This window comes from Dermacentor albipictus, chromosome 1, assembly GCF_038994185.2.
Source record: "Dermacentor albipictus isolate Rhodes 1998 colony chromosome 1, USDA_Dalb.pri_finalv2, whole genome shotgun sequence".
NCBI classification, from domain to species: Eukaryota; Metazoa; Arthropoda; class Arachnida; order Ixodida; family Ixodidae; genus Dermacentor; species Dermacentor albipictus.
This window is the reverse complement of record NC_091821.1, coordinates 353,637,039-353,656,379: the sequence shown is the minus strand read 5'-3', so window position 1 is coordinate 353,656,379 and position 19,341 is coordinate 353,637,039. Positions and strand designations below refer to the sequence as shown.

General features: G+C 45.3%; 1 protein-coding gene and 1 long non-coding RNA gene across 3 annotated transcripts in view; one reads left to right on the top strand and one right to left on the bottom strand.

Moving 5' to 3' along the window:
* Positions 1 to 19,341, bottom strand: part of LOC135918558 (uncharacterized) — a 56,122-nt gene that overhangs the window by 22,862 nt on the left and 13,919 nt on the right. The window lies entirely within an intron of this gene.
* The window catches only part of LOC135918556 (luciferin 4-monooxygenase-like), a 171,735-nt gene that overhangs the window by 150,577 nt on the left and 1,817 nt on the right, over positions 1 to 19,341 (top strand). For both annotated transcript variants that reach the window (XM_065452166.2, XM_070531813.1), the window contains exons 4-9: positions 1,440 to 1,543; positions 2,694 to 2,896; positions 3,546 to 3,714; positions 6,637 to 6,912; positions 9,934 to 10,078; positions 17,004 to 17,264. In XM_065452166.2, coding sequence (XP_065308238.2) covers positions 1,440 to 1,543; positions 2,694 to 2,896; positions 3,546 to 3,714; positions 6,637 to 6,912; positions 9,934 to 10,078; positions 17,004 to 17,264 — 1,158 coding nt within the window. The remainder of the gene's footprint in view (positions 1 to 1,439; positions 1,544 to 2,693; positions 2,897 to 3,545; positions 3,715 to 6,636; positions 6,913 to 9,933; positions 10,079 to 17,003; positions 17,265 to 19,341) is intronic.

Genomic DNA, 19,341 nt, shown 5'->3' with positions numbered 1-19,341 from the left:
GCATAAATTCATGCAGTGCAAGAGCACTGCTCTGCGGGATTTTACGATGGGGTGCTGAAAAGTTCTTGGTTTTGCCACCTTGCGTTTAGAATTCAAACATAAACATGGTGCCATAGAAAAGCTTGATATCTCGTTAAGCAATGGTGAAAGTTACAGCTGTGTCTAATTTTCATAGCTATCTTGATTTCAGACTGAACCTGAGATGGCAGGGTACAAAGAAATTTCACGCCTATTGAGTTACGGAGCGTCACGAAATTATTTTTTTGCCTCCAGGGAAAGTCTGCAAAGGGCATTCACAATGAGATGTCACAAGCATTAGGGGATACGTTCCCTTCCTAGAGCACACTAAAAACCTGGGTTTCTCATATCAAGACAGGGCATTTTACCATTGAAGATGAACCCCGCAGTGGGCGCCTCACAACCTCAACAGATCCGGCAACAAGCCATGCTGTCCATAAGCTGATTCTTGAGGACAGGCGAATATCCGCCAGAAAGATAGAACAGTCACTGGACATCTCCTGGGAGCGCGTTGGTTTCATTACTACCAATATCGTACACGTGCGCAAGCTTTCAACGAAGTGGGTGCCAAAATATTTCAACCATGAACAGAAAGAGGCACGAGTTGAGCCATCCAGAGCTGTTTTGGCACATTTTGATGATACAAAGGATTTTTTGCATAGGTTAGTGACCGAGCATGAAACATGGCTCCATATTTATGAACTATAAACCAAGGAACAGTCAAAGTAATGACGTCACAGTGGGTCCCCAGGACCGAAAAAGTTCCGCACCAGAAATCGGCCATAAAAGTCATAGCGACAATTTTCTGGGATAAAGACGGTGTCCTTTTGGCAGACTATCTGCCTCAGGGCTGTAGTATAACCGGTGAGTACTACGCCAGCCTCCTGGAGCAGCTTAAGGAGGCTGTAAAGATGAAACGCCGGCAAAAGTTGAACAAAGAGATCCTTATGTAGCAGGACAATGAACCATGGCACACGTCCAATGTTGTGGCTGCCAAACTGAAGACCCTGGGTTTCCGATTTCTCCACCATACCCGCTATTCAGCTGACCTGGCCCCTTCCGATTACCATCTGTTTCCTAACTTGAAGAAACACCTGAAGGGTCAACACTTTGACAACATCGTTGATATCAAACATGCTGCTGAGAGCTGGTTTGACGATCTATCACAAGATTTTTTTCTTAAATGGACTAGAAAAGCTGTAACAACGATGTAACAATTGCATCAGTCTGAGGGCGGAATATGTTGAATAAACGTGTACTGTCAAAACTGTGGCTCTATTCCTTCTGCGAAAAGCCAGGAACTTTTCAGCGCCCCCTGAGGTGCACTGAGTAATAGCCAGTGGCTGAACACGTAGTCATCACTTCAGTACTTGCCTGTGCGAAATAGCTGTCTTCGCTCCTTGGCCTTACTTTCCTTACAGCGGAGCACCTGACCAGCATCAAATCTCTGGACATCACGCACCTCCTCATCGATTCGGGAACAGCCGATAGAATAATTCCACTGCTCCCGGAGCTGAAACTCAAGGTGATTGCACACTGTAAACGACTTGTATGGGGCAAGCTTGGTTCCCGTTCCATAACTCGCAAGCGTTTTCCATAAAGCAGTAGAAATACAACCAAGCCGCTCCTTCTTTTGTATAATACACAACATAATCAGTAGCATGGCACTATGATGTTATCTGTGGTCTATAAAGGAAAAATTATTCAAACTTGCCAAGTCAGCACAGTATCGATCTGCCAAATCAGTATACAAAGGACAAACTAGTGGGGCAGTTTGTATTTTATGGAACGTGATTACATCAAAGAAAGAGCGCTTAAACGTTGCAATTGCTACCTAAGTGACCTGGGTAGATGCGCAGATACACTGCGCTGTTCAACCGGCATCGGCAAAGAGAGGGATAGATGTGTCTACCACTGTTTTACTGTCCATATGGCTCGCTTCTTAAGGTTCCATGCGTGGCGAACTAGGTGGCACGCACATGCACATAGCGCGCTCACAAAGCGTGCTTTATAAAAGCGCGGATTCGGTACTTTCTAAAGCGAAGCTTTCTTTGCGAACACTCCTGGACTTTCCTGACCGTGGCTGGATGTTGCTGCCTGGCTGAATAGCTCGTAGGCAGAACAGCACTGCCATTTTTACTATTATTAGCGGTGTCCTGGATTCTGGCCTTGTTTTCTACAGAATTACGCAGTGACACAACAAATAATACCTAAACATTCTCATTGCAACAAATACACGCCGTCAAGAACACAATTACTTCAATAAAGCAAACCCGTGCGTACTTTCGTAGTATTTGAAGCTTGGCGCATCTGCTTGGTCGGTCTTTCGCCGAGTAAAACGCACTTTGCCTTTGCACTATCTCCAAGATGGACCCGGTATAGCCGGTGCCCCGACCCTGGGTACAGTGTCATGGCAAAGGGGCCAATCCTGGACACCGTATAATGCACGGTCACGTGGGTCACGTAGGGGGGGTCTGCGCGTCTTGCTGTCTTTACTGGAAGACAGTATAGTCAGTATGGTGCAAAACGGTCGGTAGAATATAATCAGCTCAGTAATTTATTTACCAGCTTCGCTTCCCAATTTACAACTCGTGGGTTGGATCTGCCCTTTTTTGTTGTTGTTGTTGTTGTTGAACGAAATTGGCAAATTGGCTGCTCATTCCTGTTCTCAACAGGGCAAGTTGTCTGTGGACCAGTTGCCGGGATTCGCGTGGGTGTCGTCTCCACACTGGGCTAACGAGGCGTCCTTCCATGATCACTGGGTCGCCACATACGAGGACGATGTTGCCCTAATCGCATACAGCAGCGGGACATCCGGCCTTCCGAAGAACATCGAAATACCACAACGATGCCTCCTCTATTGCCTCGTCGCTGCCGAGTAAGAAACTACTGACATACATACCGAGGATGCAGATGAAAATTTAAAAGTGAATGGCTTCGGTAGTCTATAAAGCATTCGTGATCGCTGCCCGTTCCACCCGAGTCTATTATGCATACATACATATTTCGTGGAACATGTGAGTCGCGAAAGAATCCGTTTCGTTGCGGCCTATAGATGTGCAGCGCAAGAAAGTGGCGATTCGCAGTATAGACCCACGCGCGCGCTGAAAGTGCACCTTATTCAATTTCTGAAGTCGCGCCTATATATTAGTTTTATGTAAGGGCAATATACTGCTTCTGTCAATACGTAAGCTTTTCTATGTTAACCAAACGAGGAAAACCGTCCATCTGGCCTTCACGTACGACGAATCGCGATAAAGAAGGTAATGTAGAAAAGGAAATAAATTCCGAAGGTAAAACGTTGACGACAGTAAGTTTCGAACCTACGACTGTACGCTCAGAGGCCGGGTGTCTTACACACTGGGCTGAACACCCACGCTCATAGTGCGGGAATATATCTGTGCCATACCAATGTGTTGTACTGGTGGTAGAACCCCAATAGGAACAACATTAACATATAGCAGTCGCAATATGGCCTTGAGGCTTAAAACTCATATTTAAATAATTTTAATTTATTATTTACGCAGGGCCACTCAGCCACTGACGTCCGACGACATATGCATCACTGGTGCGAACATATGCACGTACATTGGATTCACACTCTACCTCAAGGGGCTCCACCTTGGCGCCACATTCCTGATGATGGAGCAACGCCAGCGCATACACGGCCTCGCCGACGCAATTGTCAGACATAAGGTTCACAGCGACGTATTTCCTTCTTACATTTTTCCGCGAGTAACCCTCCATGCTCAAAATACGATAAACAACACATCCAGCCACCGCACGTCAGTATCGCTTACACTAATACACTTGACGAAAATGCGCCTGGTATTCATCTTAATACGCACATTCACTTATGGAAACCTTCCATTGACTGAGTGAGTGAGTGAATCAAACAACTTTATTCGGTCCACAAAAGACGCGCGTAACCTCAACGTTACCTGGCTAGGCCCACTCGGGGACCATCAGGTCAAAGCGAGCCCTCTGGACTGCCAGGATTTCAGAGGTGGGAAAGGTTTTCCCACCTTGGATTGGATTCGCCATCTCTTGGCATTATAATGTAGTAACTCGACTAAATATTGAGCTTATATCTGTTCCCCTTATTCTTCTCACCGGTATTACTTTATGTCCTCTCACCGCTTCTCCAAGTCGCTGAGCCCTGATTACTAAAGTGAGCGTCACCTCCTCTTCACTGTGTGCGCGCGTGCGTGCGTGCGTGCGTGCGTGTGTGTGTGTGTGTGTGTGTGTGTGTGTGTGCGTGCGTGCGTGCGTGTGTGCGTGTGTGCGTGTGTGTGTGTGTGTGTGTGTGTGTGTGTGTGTGTGTGTGTGTGTGTGTCTGTGTGTGTGTGTGTGTGTGAGAGAGAGAGAGAGAGAGAGAGAGAGAGAAATACACCTCCGAGCGCTGTGAGTGAACTAAGCGAGTGCGCTCTGAGCAATTGATCCCGACCAGCCGAATGTATGATTAGTTTGACGCTGCCGCAATAAGACAGCTAAAGAAATGGCAAGTTCGCCTGATGGGCGACAGTGATAGCAAGATTTATCATTACGCTTCAACTCTTCGTATCTACCAATGCACGGGTGCGGTGAAATTTATGGCACCCTTAAATGCTTTAACATGCCGTGTAGGGCATCTGAAGGCACAGCACAGGCACTGCTGCGCTTCCCGCGTACAGAGTGGCGCCAGTGAAATTATATCATTTTACAGTTGTGAGCAACCTTTTAATTGTTTCCTCTAGATCACAGGATTTTTCATGTAGCACAGGAGCAGAGTGTGTTATTCTTTCTCTAATGATGGGCAAGTGAATGCGTAATAAGGAAGAGGTTGAACTACCCCATCTCACTCCAGCAAATCGACGAAGAATGTCGATTAGCGAGTTAGACTATGTTAGATTAGATTAGATTAGAGTAGATTAGATTAGATTAGATTGCTGACCAGAAGCCTTCGCACTTGGCGTTCCGCGGGCATCTGTCAGTGCTTTGGTAATTGCTGAGTCCCGCCAACCAACTTTTCATGCACCAAGAGTTGCTGAAGCTTGTCGTCACTCTTCGTTTGGCAACACAACACGCTAATCATCCACTGTGCCAAGACCTTCAGGATAGAACCGCTGCACGCATACAGGAGGAAATACGGCTGTACGAAAACTTACTGCCTGCTTACGAATACTGGCCTACTTGCGCAACTCATCCCCCATGGCGACTAGCGATTCCAGAAATAGTCACTTCAATTCCTGGAGTAGGTCGCAGATGTGGTGTTCCAGTAGTTGCGATAAAGCAATTAACTGTATCAAATCTTTACACTAAGTACGTAGATCGCATTCACGTGTATACCGATGGATGCGCAGAACTCTCAATTACATAATATAGATTCTGGAATAGAATTCAATATTTCGTCTAAAATTAGTATATTTGTTGAAACAACAGTTCATAGGCTTCGGGTAGGCACTGCCTATACCAAAAGTTTTCTGTATAAGGTAAAAAAAACTAACAGTGCTATATGCTCGTGTGAAGAGGCTGAAGAAGACATAGAACACCTTCTTCTACACTGTAAAAATCATTACGCTCCCCACAAGAGCCTTTCAGAGAAACCACATGGCTTGGTTAAACGGCAACTGCCCGTAGGAAATATTTTAAATCTATGGCAAACAGAAAAACTTCAAAACATCGCTGCGCGCGCCTTAGTGCAATTCTTCAAGGAATCAAAAATATCGCAAAGTACTAAGCCGTACAACAGTTATTGCCCGTATTATTATTAACAGGCACCCTTAATTAGCTGATCATGGTGTCTTCGTGTTCATGTAGTATTTGTGTTTGTTGTATTTAGAGCGCGTCATTCAAGAAGGACCTAATTCGCAAGTGCCCAACACCTTCTTTGTGAACATCTTGCTTTTTTGAACATTTATGCTGTGTGAACTCATGTGCTACGTGTGAACACTTCGGTTATGTGAATATTTGTGCTATGTAAACTGTTCTGTTGCGCGAACATTTATTTATATTGTAGTACTGAGACTTAGTACGTGAATGTTCGTTCAAGTGTTTATTAGTACAGTTTTGTGATTGTTGACAACTTTCCGACGATAACTATCACGCAGGAGAAGAGGAGTAGCCGGAGCCACACATAGGCACCAACTTCTCCTTAAATACATTTAGTAAAAAAAAAGAGATTGTGAGCACTGACATGGCTTGTACGTTCCAATAATCACAAGTGTTTCACGTTATGACCTTTTGCTTGCGCACTGCAATTGTAAAAATATCTGAGTGCTAATTTAGTCAAGAATAATGACTTGGCTTTAAGCAGCTTTGGCGGTTGAATAGTATAGAATCTATTGTGCATATACGGCACAGATAAAAATATAGCACACATATGCACAAGTACACGCGGAACATCACGGCGACGGCAAAAATTTGCCTGAACTGTCCCGTGCGATTGCTATCGCAACAATAACAAATGCTGCACTAGGCAGAGTAGCAGGGACGCGGAGAAACCACGTGCCGGTGTTTCTTCAGCACTTCGGGGAGCGTTACATATTCGCGCTTTACCTCCATAACTTCTACATCGCGCAGGGTGCGAAAATCTCACCCATGTATTAAACGCCAGCTTCACGCCGGCTTGCTGTGCAGGTGACGTGGTTCTTGAGCCCACCTCTCCGCGCTCTCGGCTACGCGCGGCAAGTGCTCCAGAGTGGCCGCGGGCCTCCACCGTGGCTCAAGAGCATCTTACTCGCGGGGGCTCCCCTGTCGGCGGCCGTCGCTCGAGAAGTGGTGGCCGCGTTGCGTCCTGACGAAATGCGCAACGCGTACGGCACTACGGAGACCAGCGGCATTCTGACTCTGCCTCCACCGGGAGAACGCTGCTACGACAACGTCGGGTTTCCGATGCCCGGAACCAGGGTCAAGGTATGCGACTCTTACCTCGATTGTCTTTGTGTATGAGGTAAACTTCGACATTCTGAGCTCCCCTGACGGGCGGTAAGTAGTGCATTTGGCAAAAATATACGGGCTGCTGGGTACCATATCACGCATGTCGTTCGGCTGTGTGGGGCGGCTTAGACACTTTATAGACCTCTGAATGGTGAGTACGAGAGTTCTCTTCGTGTCCCAAGGCGTTATAACTTATGCCAAACCGCATGAACTTCATCAGACAAGCTAGCAACGCCTCCCGCGTATATATATACATATATACATACATACATACATATATATATATATATATATATATATATATATATATATATATATATATATATATATATATATATATATATATATATATATATATATATATATATATGACAGGTTCAATGAACACGAAGACATTTGAAAGCTGCGAACCAAGTGTTGTTGCCAACTCATTGCAGAATGTGCGGGAGTGTCCCTTCTACTAAATGAGTGCATCGACATTAGCAAGCACGCAGGATCGTCTAACACGAGAAATTGTTGAAACAGAAACGACTTCGCTCTCAAGCGATGTCTGTAAGACAACTCTTTCGGTATACCCTGGGCTAAGGTTTCATGCCCTTTCATTTGGACAGAGTACGTGAACGGATTCGTAGATATCGTCTAGCTCGACTCTCTGATATATGTTTCATTCCGCACGACGGTTAGTGTTTTGCGATAATGGTCGCTTGCACAACGTATTTAGTGCCTTTTTACAAACAAGCTTCCTAAAGTCAACGCCAGGCGATGTCGTCCACTCTGCCACTTTTCGCGCGTTTCCGTGCTGTACAGATCGTCATTCAATACGCAACAAGCCTAAACAACTACTCTGTTACGCTTTGTAAGCTTCCTCACGAAACTGTCCATTTACGCACTACACTCACTACATGCGTTTGGTAAACCACTTTCAAGGCCATGCTTCTCCGCTTCCGACGCCACTGACATCTTTCGACTAGCCACCTCTGCTCGGTCAAACCTAATAATGTATTTCCTACAGTGTGATGCAAAAGCTCCAACTATGCCACCTGGCGCTCACTTTGCTGTATAGGTTTCGGAGTCATTGAATACATAATCAGGAAAAGGGCCCCTCCTCAGTGTATGCACCTGTCGCCAGAGTCTGGAAGATTATTTCTGAAGCACCACGTTGTCATTTTCTTTTCTTGGTCACAGCAGCATGCTGCATGCCCGCACATCCATATCTTGTACAGCACGAAGAGAAACGACGCAGAAAAATAATGTAGCAAAGCGCCTAGCAAACCAGCGTTGTTCAGGGAATGAGCCCAACTTGAGGGGTGACCAGAAGCAAGCGTATTTTGGACCTCTAATCGAAAAGTCATTAGGGTCAATCAAAGACTACTTAACGCCATTTCGATCAGCTGACATTCAAGTCTTCAACGTTGCCGGGTGGTTTGCTAAAGTTTAGCAGGCTGAATGAGCGCTGGGAAATGCTCGTTCGCGGTTGTATGAGCTGCTGCTGTACAAATTAGCATTGGTGAAGAAACCAAGAGCAAAGGTTGATGATTTTACGCAATTTCACAGCAATAGTTGTTACACATTTCCAGCGCCACTTACGTCGGCGCCGTGGTCCGGTGGCTCTTTGCTGGTGATTATCACGTCCTTCTGCCAGAGATACGAAGAGAGAGCGTATAGGGCCTTCCAGCAAGCTCCATAATCCGAAATCTTCACTTCGGCAAACTGAGTTTCCAACCAACAGCGGCAATAGGACATCATTCAAGCATCGGTGTCAAAGTGTCAGCGCCAAAAGAACATTCATGCAAGGAGTGCCTCGGGCTTCTTTATGTGCGCCAATAATAAACAAGTGCTCAGGTTAAAGAGCTTAGTGAAGCGAGTGCAAAAAAAAAAAAAACTGTATAGAACGGGACATGAAGCAGAAGCCGCGGTTCTCCAATGCAATGTGACCTCGCGCCTCTGTGAAGTAATTACACAGCCGAATCTGCACAAAACACAGCGAAAGTTACGTCACATGGCCCTTGTCTATCTATATTGCTGTCACTGCCTCTCACTTCGAATAAAACCAACTTTTTTAAATGCGTAATCATTTCTATGCTATACCCAACGAGAAAGCTCGTCCGTCCATTCGTCACGTAAGATGAATCGTTATATAAAGAAATTATTGTGCACTACAAAATAAATTTGAAAGGTAAAATGTTAGCGGGGTTAGTTTTGAACCTACGACACCACATTCAGAAGCCGAGTGTCTTAGCGATTGGGCTAAATATCCCCGCTTCCAGAAGGCGAATATATCTGAACCACATGAATGTGTGGTGTCAGTGGTACAAAACACATTTCAAAGCAGAACAGTTTCTATGAAGGTTTCGTCGAAAGATTTGGTCATGGTAGAATAAAAGCCATCTCTAGGACCAGATGTAGAGTCGACTTAAAGCATTGTTACCATAAAGAAAGTTCCGACATTGCAAAAGTTTAATGCCAAACACGCCACATCCCCGATGCGTTTCAGTGGTCGCAGAAAGCATCTTCCGTTGCGGCTTTCTTTCACCGACCGAAATGCAACCGATTTCTGAGGCCTCATGCGCTTCACGTCCCGCAACACACACAGAGAAGCAGTCAATGATTTGATAAGGATTATAAGGACTGATGAGGGGTTACATGGGTCTCCTCACGGTTGATAATGGTTCGATGAGTAGGAATGGGGTGCTAAAGAGCGATATAGGCTTATAAAGGTCGGATCAATTCTCATTAGATTAATAAGCACCGATAAGGGTTGATCAGAATCGGATGGAGTCCAGAAAGGTTTATAAGAACCGAGAAGAGCTTATAAAGGTCGGGCCATGTCCGATAAGATTGATAAGGACAGATAAGGGATGAAAAAGGGTTTTATGGGTCAAGTAAAGTTTTGTAACATTGATAACGACACGAGGCTGCGTGCAGATGAGCCAGTATAACAATGCCTACTCATACTTAGACAACTCCCAGAGCAGGTTCTGCGTGATTTTTTTCCAGGTCATTGACGCTGGATCTGGTGCAGTATTGGGACCTATGAAAGAAGGCGAAGTTCTAGCACATTCTCCTTCGACTATGAAAGGTTACTACAATATGGCTGCAGAAACGAACGCTGTTATCGATGCGCAAGGATGGTTCCATACAGGTAAGATGCATACAAAAATTTGCATGCACGTTCTACTGTCCCATGTGCAAAACAACACAAAGACGTACTTGCTGCCGTTGCCAGTGTGGCTACGAGATATTTCTAGTGTCAGTCGCTGGTCCCCTCAATTCATTATCGGCAGCATAAGCTAGCAATAGTGCTTAAAAAAGGGGGAGCATGCCACTGCTTTCTGCTTGCGTCAGTATCCCCGCTGATACATTTGTGGCTATAAGTACAAAGTTTATATGTACGCCGAATAGGGCTAGTGCCAGCAAACAGGCTTATATATAACCCCTGTATGCTGACGGACAAAGTAGTGCGGGTGTGCCCTTCTATTTTGTGACATAAAAAAATGTTTTTTTCATAAAGCCTGAACATGTAATGCCGGCTCATTGTTATCTCTAAAGGACATCGACCTCTAGATGAAATAGCGCGTTGTATTTAACGGATTCGTTGATTCACTTGATTTTCTTTGACTTGGCCATTCGATATGTGTCAACGGATGTGTGCTCATTCTTTTCCAATCCTCCAGAATGGATATGTGCGTCCGTGGTGCGCAAGAGGTACGTAATGCTCAAACGTAGCAAGATAGTCGTTGCAGTTGCTTGTGCACAAACATACCGCCATCATTCTTCTCTCGATAAATGCAATACATCGCTTTCGTCCTCATGAAATCACTGCGCAGACATTCCATACTGCATATGCCTGATTTTGGGTTGTAATTTCGGCACAGTTTGTGAGCGACGTATTACGTAAACGTAAAAATATTGCATGAGAATAATGCTGTGACCTTCATGATGGATAAACAAAAACGTTATGCGAGGGCGAATCAGAAAGTCTTCGGCCCTATTTTTTTAGCCAAAATAAGGTACGTACAGGTACCTTATGCGTACTATTCTACATACCTTACACTATTTTTCCGCATAGTCCCCACACAGGTTCAGACATTTGTCCCATCGCAGCACTAAATTTGACGTGTCCCTGAGGTAGAATTCGTCTGGCTGACTGTGGAACCGCCGTCAGACTGCTTTCTTGGCTTCATCGTTGCACGTGAATCGTTGTCCTGCCAGGAACTTCTTCAGAGGGACCAAAAACGTGGAAAATACTGAGACCGAAGTCTGGGCTTTATGTACGATGGTCCAGACTCTCCCAGTGAAATGACCGGAGCTTATCGGTGGTTCTGATTGTCACATGTGGCCTCGCATTGTCGTGGATGATAACCGCGTCGTCCACATCAAGAATCCTTCGACGTTCTGCCTGATCGGAGCCAGCAGACGTGAGAGTGTGCAACAATAACCGTTGGCATTGACGGTTGCACCTTGTGGCATGAAATCCAGGAGGAGCGGTCCTCGGCAAATCCAGAAGACCGTTAACATCGCTTTCCCAACAGATAGCACTGAACGGATTTTTTTTCTCACAAGTGCACCAGTATGTTTCCAAACCATGCTCTGCTGCTTCGATACGGGCGTGAAATGCAGTATCCCCGTTTCATCGCCAGTAACAATGCTATCCAGTAAAATTTCACCCTCCTCGGCTTATCGTTGCAGATGATTCAGTGAAGCAATCATTCCCTTGCCTTTCACCGCGTCATTCAACTGCTCAGGCACCCACCGACATGAAACCTTCCAGTACCCTAAGTACTGGAAAATGAACGATGTCGCAAACACTCGCATACGAAATACCAAGCTCCGAAATGCCCTTGAAGTGCACATGCCGATCCGCTTTCACCATTGCATCCAGGCGGGAAATGTCAGTCAGCAACGCACGCGGCCTCCCCGAACTCTCATTGTCACGCAAGTCTTCACGGCCCTTTTGAGATCTCACAACGCCACCACTTCCCACTTGTCAAAGCGAGACACCTTTCCCCGTACGTGGGCTGCATTTTCCTGCGTATTTTGATGGGCGATCGTTCCCTTGTTCCATAAAAAACGAATTACACTTCGTTGCTCGCACGCCGCGGACGTGTGAAACACAACCGCCAACAACTGACAGCAGCGCCGTGCAGCGGACCTACCAGCAGATGAGGCCGGGCCGTTCCAGAGAAGGTCCACCATTGGGAATGGATATGTTTACTTTGCATTTGCAGCCGCAATTTGGCCAAAAAAAAATAGAATCAAAGACTTTCTCATTCCCCCTCATACTTGAGATCGATGCGTAGCATATAATTAAACACAATTGTACGCATCACTGTTAATAGTAGTATAAGATAATCGAAGTTTCTTGACTGAAGCTTTGCTTCACCTAGATTCCAACATAAGCGTTAGATCTACATAATTTTATTATGTTAGTACTATACTTTTGCTTAAAACATACGTTCTGAGTAACCGTCTCCCTCAAAAACTACAAATATAGTAAATTGAGTGCTGCTCACACTACTTTATTATAACGGGCCTACAAAATATAGTCAGAACGCTCATACCTTAATGAGTTCACGAAATTCAATCCTGAAAAGAGCGTTTCTCGTTTCCAACGGCTAGTCCGGAAAAATATAAGGAAGGTTAGGTTACGCGTAATGTTACAATAATAATATTTCAAACGATAACTTTGCTGAAGCCTACTTATTGCTCACGGAGCGCACCGGGCTGTGCGCAGGAACAGACCAAGCACCATGCTAGGGTAGAGCAGAAGTTGACAAAATCAATAACTGCGTTTGCGCGGTCATCTTACATGTCTACCGCGTCGACTGCCTCTTTTGTTACAGACAGACATGTGTTGTGTTCGCTTACCTAAAGCCACCAGCAATCAACACTTGTGCAAGCTATAGACGGTGAACAAGAAAGGCGGGACACACCTGCAAACGCGTGCAAGCAAACACGAGCTAACTTTCTCATGTTACATTTCGTGTTGTAAAATTTTAACGAGGCTCGTAAAGTGTTTACTCCAGACAGATGAATAACCCCGCTGCAGACGGGTTGCCTGGCACGGCTGTCTTTAGCTCCAAAAGTAACTGGCAAAATTACCGCGTATGTCATATTACTACAATTTTTATTTACCCACTCCACGGCGGAGCGCTGTCGACATCGGGAATATGAAAGTAGCTTTATTCCATACAAAAATTTCGTTTTGTCACACGAAATTACAATCATGGTTCGGGTGACGTGGAACGCAACAACGGAACGTGAGGCCTTTCCCTCCAGAGAGAGAGAGAGACTAATTATGATATACAAGTGGAAAGATCAGCCTGAATCAGTTATCACCTGCTGCTCAGCATTCGGACAAGAAAATGGGAATAAAAAGACAGAGAGAGCAGTGTTGATGATGGGGACGAATGTGATGGTGCACTAACTCGAACAGCGAAGACTATAAGTATGGGTGAAAACTTTATCATCTGAAAGGACGCGACGCTTTACTCGCTTTACTCGCTGTTATTGTTGTTGCTGCTGCTGCTGCTGCTCTTCTTTGATTGATTGATTGATTGATTGATTGATTGATTGATTGATTGATTGATTGATTGATTGATTGATTGATTGATTGATTGATTGATTGATTGATTTTGAAGACCAACAATTATATTTAACGAGTAACGACGACGACGATGACGACGACGATGATGAACTGTGCATCAGGATGGCGGGATACTCCGCAAACCTGTAGGCATAACGTGCTTGCTCTTGCAAGTTATAGTTTGCATCGTGACACATCTCGAGACATGAGACAGTGAAGGCTCTGCAGCAATACAAATCCCATGTATAACCTGGTATCGCTAGTAAAACAAGCACCTGTGTAATAGCTGACATCTGATAACCGAAGTAATGCAACAGAAGAAGGTCGTTGCGCTCTACGTATATTCCAGTAGTTTGAAAAATACGCGGATGCCAATTTACAGTGAAGCCGTCACCGCAATTAGCAGTGTACCCAAAACATCCATATACAATCCTCGCTTCAAACTACTGCCCCGAATGTCGAAGAAAAATATTTTCGGAGAATTACAGATAGCACAATGTTATCTAGAAAAGATGCTTGGAATGTCAGGATTCACGCGCGGAAGAAATTCGAATTGCGCGGGATAAATTAGCGCGTGGTGGGAAATTACGAAAATTTTGTTGCGCTTTGAAGCACTGCGGATTATATATGTACAACAGTGCGTCATGTCAGGAATGGTGGACATGGCAATAAACAATTCAGCAGTAATAAAGCACGTCTTAAGCAGAACGATCTGAATAGATTCTAGCACTGTATTAGAACCGCAGGAACCTATCAAATTTGTGTCTAAGGTGTGGTTCTTCCCGATTCTTGCGGGCCCCTGGACTGATGGGCCAAGTTCATCGCACAATTTTCATTTTTCTTTCTCTAAATAAAATTTACTACTACTTCCCGACTCTTTCAAGGGAACTTCGAACAGCAAGGCACATCAACACGAAACTTTGCAGGCGTTAAGCTGCGTTAGGAAGGACATGGCCGAGGCATTTCAATGTTGTAGATTTATCGGGAGCACGCAGGAACTGTTGAAAGTGCCATTGAATACCCCTTTAAACGTGCCTCGGCGCAGTGAACTAACTTTTATAATATTATTCTTGTGAAACTCGTAACTTTTGCTGGTTGTATTTCAGAAAATAAATCGGTATTTAACTCAGTTCCACGTTCTATTCTATTGTACTTCATTTTTTTTATAAGTGTTGCCGCAAGCAAACGGCTCAACATCTTTTGTTAAGCTTTGTCCACGTATACTGCTTGTCCACGCATACTGATAGAGACACATGTTGTCAAACACTGGGAACATATTTCGTCATTAAGAAAAGCTCATCTGAGAGCGTTAATTGCAAGGTTATGTGCGTTAAACGCCGCCGGCACTGTCGCGACAATTGTGTTCGCTGTGGGACGCGGAGGTGCATCCTCGGGAACCGGAAAGGCACCGTGTTGGGCTTAAATGTGACCCCATCTGGTCTACTCCTGCAGGTGTGCCGGTTTACGAGTCCGTTTTTTATGTAATTATGCAGGGAAACAAAAAGAACGATGCCTAAATATTCGAAGTGGAACAAACTGAAGCCTCCAGCGTGAACTATCTTTATTAAAGCGAATTTTTTTATGCCTTTCTTCCATCGGGTGTGACGTGCTTGCTCTATCTGTTGCTTGCCGAATGACGTGAGCCAACCCTTTGAGTGGGGCAACAGCAACCTGGGCCGATGCCGGAGATGTCGTGACAAAAACAAAATGTGCCGATTGCGCGGTCGATCCCGGAGACAGTGTGATCCGTGGTCTCGTGAATCACGTGGGTCGGCCGGTGGGGTTTACTGCGCCTTGTTGATTTCCCAGACAGGCACGTACGCGCTATGCTGCAAAAGACGTTGGACAAGAAACATGGTTGCACTTCATTTAAATAACCGCTTCACGAAAGCTTCACTTCACATGTATTCCCAAATTTAACTTGGAGCTGCATATTTTTTTTCCTTTTTTTAAGGAGAGTAGGGTGATCTTTCGGTGGCAAGCGATATGTTTTAATACAAATTTACACCCTGTTTGCACTCTTAGCGATGCAAACATTTTACAGCTACGTTCACCAATGCATATACTCATTCGTGATCGGAATGACCGATGGCGCCGAATGCAACACCGGTAGTGGCGAAGAAACTATATAGAGCACCTTCTGGGGTACAGCGCGTCCTTCGAGGATTAAAGCATTGCCCTCCAGATAGCCCTAAACCAGCTAGACGGAATGTCTTTCTCCTTGAGCAAGGTCTTGACACTATGGTCTGATTGCTGGCGTCAAATAGACTAAGCGAACAACGGCGCCAATGGAGCGTTTTTTTTTTTCTGCGTAATAAATGGATCATGAACGCACGGAGATGCAGATGCTCACAATAAAAACAGTATAACTGTCAAACGCATATGTGAATAGAGGTAAAAAAAGGAGCGCAAGAAACTTCGAAACAACGCTAACTCAGCTTGCTCTAGACAGATCTACAGCGTTGTAACGAGCTTTGCCTATCTGTCTCCCTTGCGAAGCTTCCGGAGAACCTGTCGACCCAAACGCATGTATGTTATACGGGGTTGGCACCGTTTCTAAGCGGAATGCATTGAATTCCACGAAGTATGTCTAGTAAACGTTCTTTTCTCTAAATAGCTTCAGTATTTCCCACATTCGACTACGTCGAATGTGGGAAATACTGAAGCTATTTCAGTATTCAGTATTCAGTATTCAGTGTCAGTATTCAGTATTCAGTATTCAGTATTCAGTGAAGCTATTTCAGTATTCAGTATTCAGATTTTCAGTATTTCCCACATTCGACGTAGTCGAATGTGGGAAATACTGAAAATCTCGACGAAAATCTCGACGTAGTCAGAAAGAGTGATCAGTGGCGTCAGGTCGGTTGCAACTCTTCCGAATTAGTTCTGTAATGTGGCTCCCCTGAAAGCTCTGCTTGCACAAAAGTACTCTCACCCCTCTAAAAAAATGTATTTCTGGCGTTTTACGAGCCAAAAAAAAAACACAGTTTGAATATGAAGCCCAACGTGTAGTGAGGATCCCTGGTTAATTTTGACCATCTGCAGCTCCTTAACGAGTGCCTAAACCTAAGTGGACGAGCGTTTTTGCATCTCGTCCTCATTGAAATGCGGCAGCCGCGACTTCAAATTGAGCAGCGCAAGGTGATAGCCACTAAGCTATATGCTGTGGCGGGTCAATGTGGTGAATACACCCGCGCAGGAATGTTCACTGACAGTCACAAGTAGTCGTGCAGTCCCGCCGCCTATCAAAAAAACCATCGTAAAGGTTTTGTGCCCTTGTGCCACGCTCGAGTGCTTCGACCAAGGTTCCAGAATACTTTCTTTCAAGACCACTCTGCCATCAAAGCGGCTGAGAACGACTTGGTAAGCTGGGCTTCTTGGATGCACGGAAACTGCGGAAACAATGTTCTAGTTAGAAAAGTGCAAACTATGAGATGGTGGTCTTCAAAATACAGTCTGCGCACACACGTACACCACGCAGGCGACGTCGGCTTCTATGACGAGGACGGCCGCCTGTACCTGGTTGACCGGGTCAAGTTCACGCTGGACTGCTTTGGCAAAAAAGTGAGTCCCTGCGAAGTCGAGGACTGTCTCATGGAACACCCAGACGTAACCGAAGCCGCCGTGCTGGGCGCGCCTCATGTAGACGCTGGCGTGCTGCCTGCCGCCATCGTGGTTATCCGGCCCCGTTGCGAGAACAGGGGCGAAGAACTGGCCGAAGAACTCAAGGTCCACGTGGCGGGTGAGTTACCAGGGCCTTTTGCTCGACGGAGGCACCGGGATGCGAATCGAACATTCGGAGTGGGAACATAAGTGTAACGCGATTAAGGGAACCTAATTGTCAACGTTCACTTCACGTGCAGGCGTTACTGTCGTGCCCTGACCAAGTCTCAGCACTAGAGTGGCATCGCGCAATATTGCGCTTTGCAAAGTGTGACACTATTAATTTCAATATGCAGACTGCGTTCATTTCATCTCACGCAAGAAAGTACACAGCCGACACGGTTAGCAGGGTGACAGTCGTATAGGTGTCTTCTGTCTATATACCGCTTGCGTTTCTTTTTCAATAATTTCTTCTTCGGTCTTTCTCTTTTCCTTTTTATTCATTTCTATGCAATAAAAATGGTCTTTGCGCAACAGTTAACGACTTATAGTCTGCTTGCCCCACCTGCTTGCTTGTTTGTTTCTAAGAATGGTTCATATCCACTATGGAGGATTGGCCAAGAACCGGTTGACCTAAGAAAACGTTTAAACGAATCTAAAAAGAAGCCTCTTGAAAAATTTGGACAACCGAAAGAATGAAGTCAGATAAAATTTAATAATTTAGCAATGGAATCATCCTACTTCAATTACGTATCTCACGACAGCTGGACCAACATCTCTGTGATAGTGTCCCAGGGAAGAGGCTCCGAAAAATTAATCTGAGGAATCGTTATAGTCAATCCAGCACCATGAAATTTCCTTTCTAGAGTATGTTTTCTTAATGATGAAAGACGGCGACAGGAGAAAAAGAAGTGCTCCCTTGTCTCATTCTCATCACAGTATGAGCACGAGGAGGAGTGCGCCGGAACAGATTGATGCAGGTGATAGTTTAATGTAGGTATTCGACACCTACATTTTTTAAACAGGCCTTCAATTTTTCTACTACGGCAGAAGTTTCTGCTCCAAGCAAATAGTGGGTGTCGATAATGGGTTAAATTTGTTAATGATAGGTTCAAATAGTCTTGCGTGACTGCACGTCTCCTGAACCTAGCAGCAATTATGAAAACTCATACAGTAACTCCCTTGGTGCACGCGAGATGAGTAGAGACAAGTGCACTCACCGGAGTAGCTGCGAAGCATGTTCACTGGACTAAATCCGCAACACATGTCTGATCTGGCGACCTATACAAACAATGCCTCCACGGCCAAACTGCCTTACGTCTGAGTCTGGTAGAATGGAGTAGCGGCGTGAAGAGCCCCCTGGATATGGTATGGTAAAACTTTAATGAAGCCCTGCAGATAGCCTGAGGGTTATTCCATCTGATGGAGCCTCCATTCGGAGGAACAATTGCCACAGGGATGCTTGTTACACCACTACGTTGGAAGAAATCCAAGGGTAACTCATGAGTGAGAAGAGATGCTGTCCAAGGGGGAAAACCCGCCCCCAGAAAGTTTTTGGACATCAGCCTATACTGAAAAGGGGCAACATTAAGGAGAGAATGCGTAAAAAAATAACAAAAAAGATAAGGTGACCCGACACTTAGTCAAACATCCAGCTGAGCCAACTCGAACGTTTATCGCCTGCTGTTGATGAACTTGTTGATGGTAGGAACTTTCAAACGAAGCTTCAGGCTGCTAGCCTGAAGCTAGCCCCGCCTGCCTCTGAGATGTTCGTTCTTCAAGAAGCAACATATTTCTTTGAAATCAGAATTAGATGTGAGCTTTCCTAACCACAGCACTGTTGCATTTCAGGTGCGATTGAACAGGGCTACCGGAGTCTGCCCTGAGCTAAAGATTTCTTCTAGCGCGCGCGTTTATTCCGGTGCTCCTCAGATAACAATTGGGCGGGCTACCTCGGTCAACTTATTTAAAAAGTTGCAGTTTCACCTTCCGGGAAAAAACGCCACTTTTTAGTAATTACTAGACAGCTGTACGAAGTAAGGATAGTAGTTTAATCGGCCGTATAAACTTGGAAACATTCGCTTGCTAACTGAATTAGCAAGCATGGTGCGCGCACGGGCAAACATGAACACATCACACTCGATTAGCGCGAACACTCGCTGTCAAGACGCTGGGGTGAGCAAGCACGGCAGCAGCACCAAGCGAAGTGACCTTCG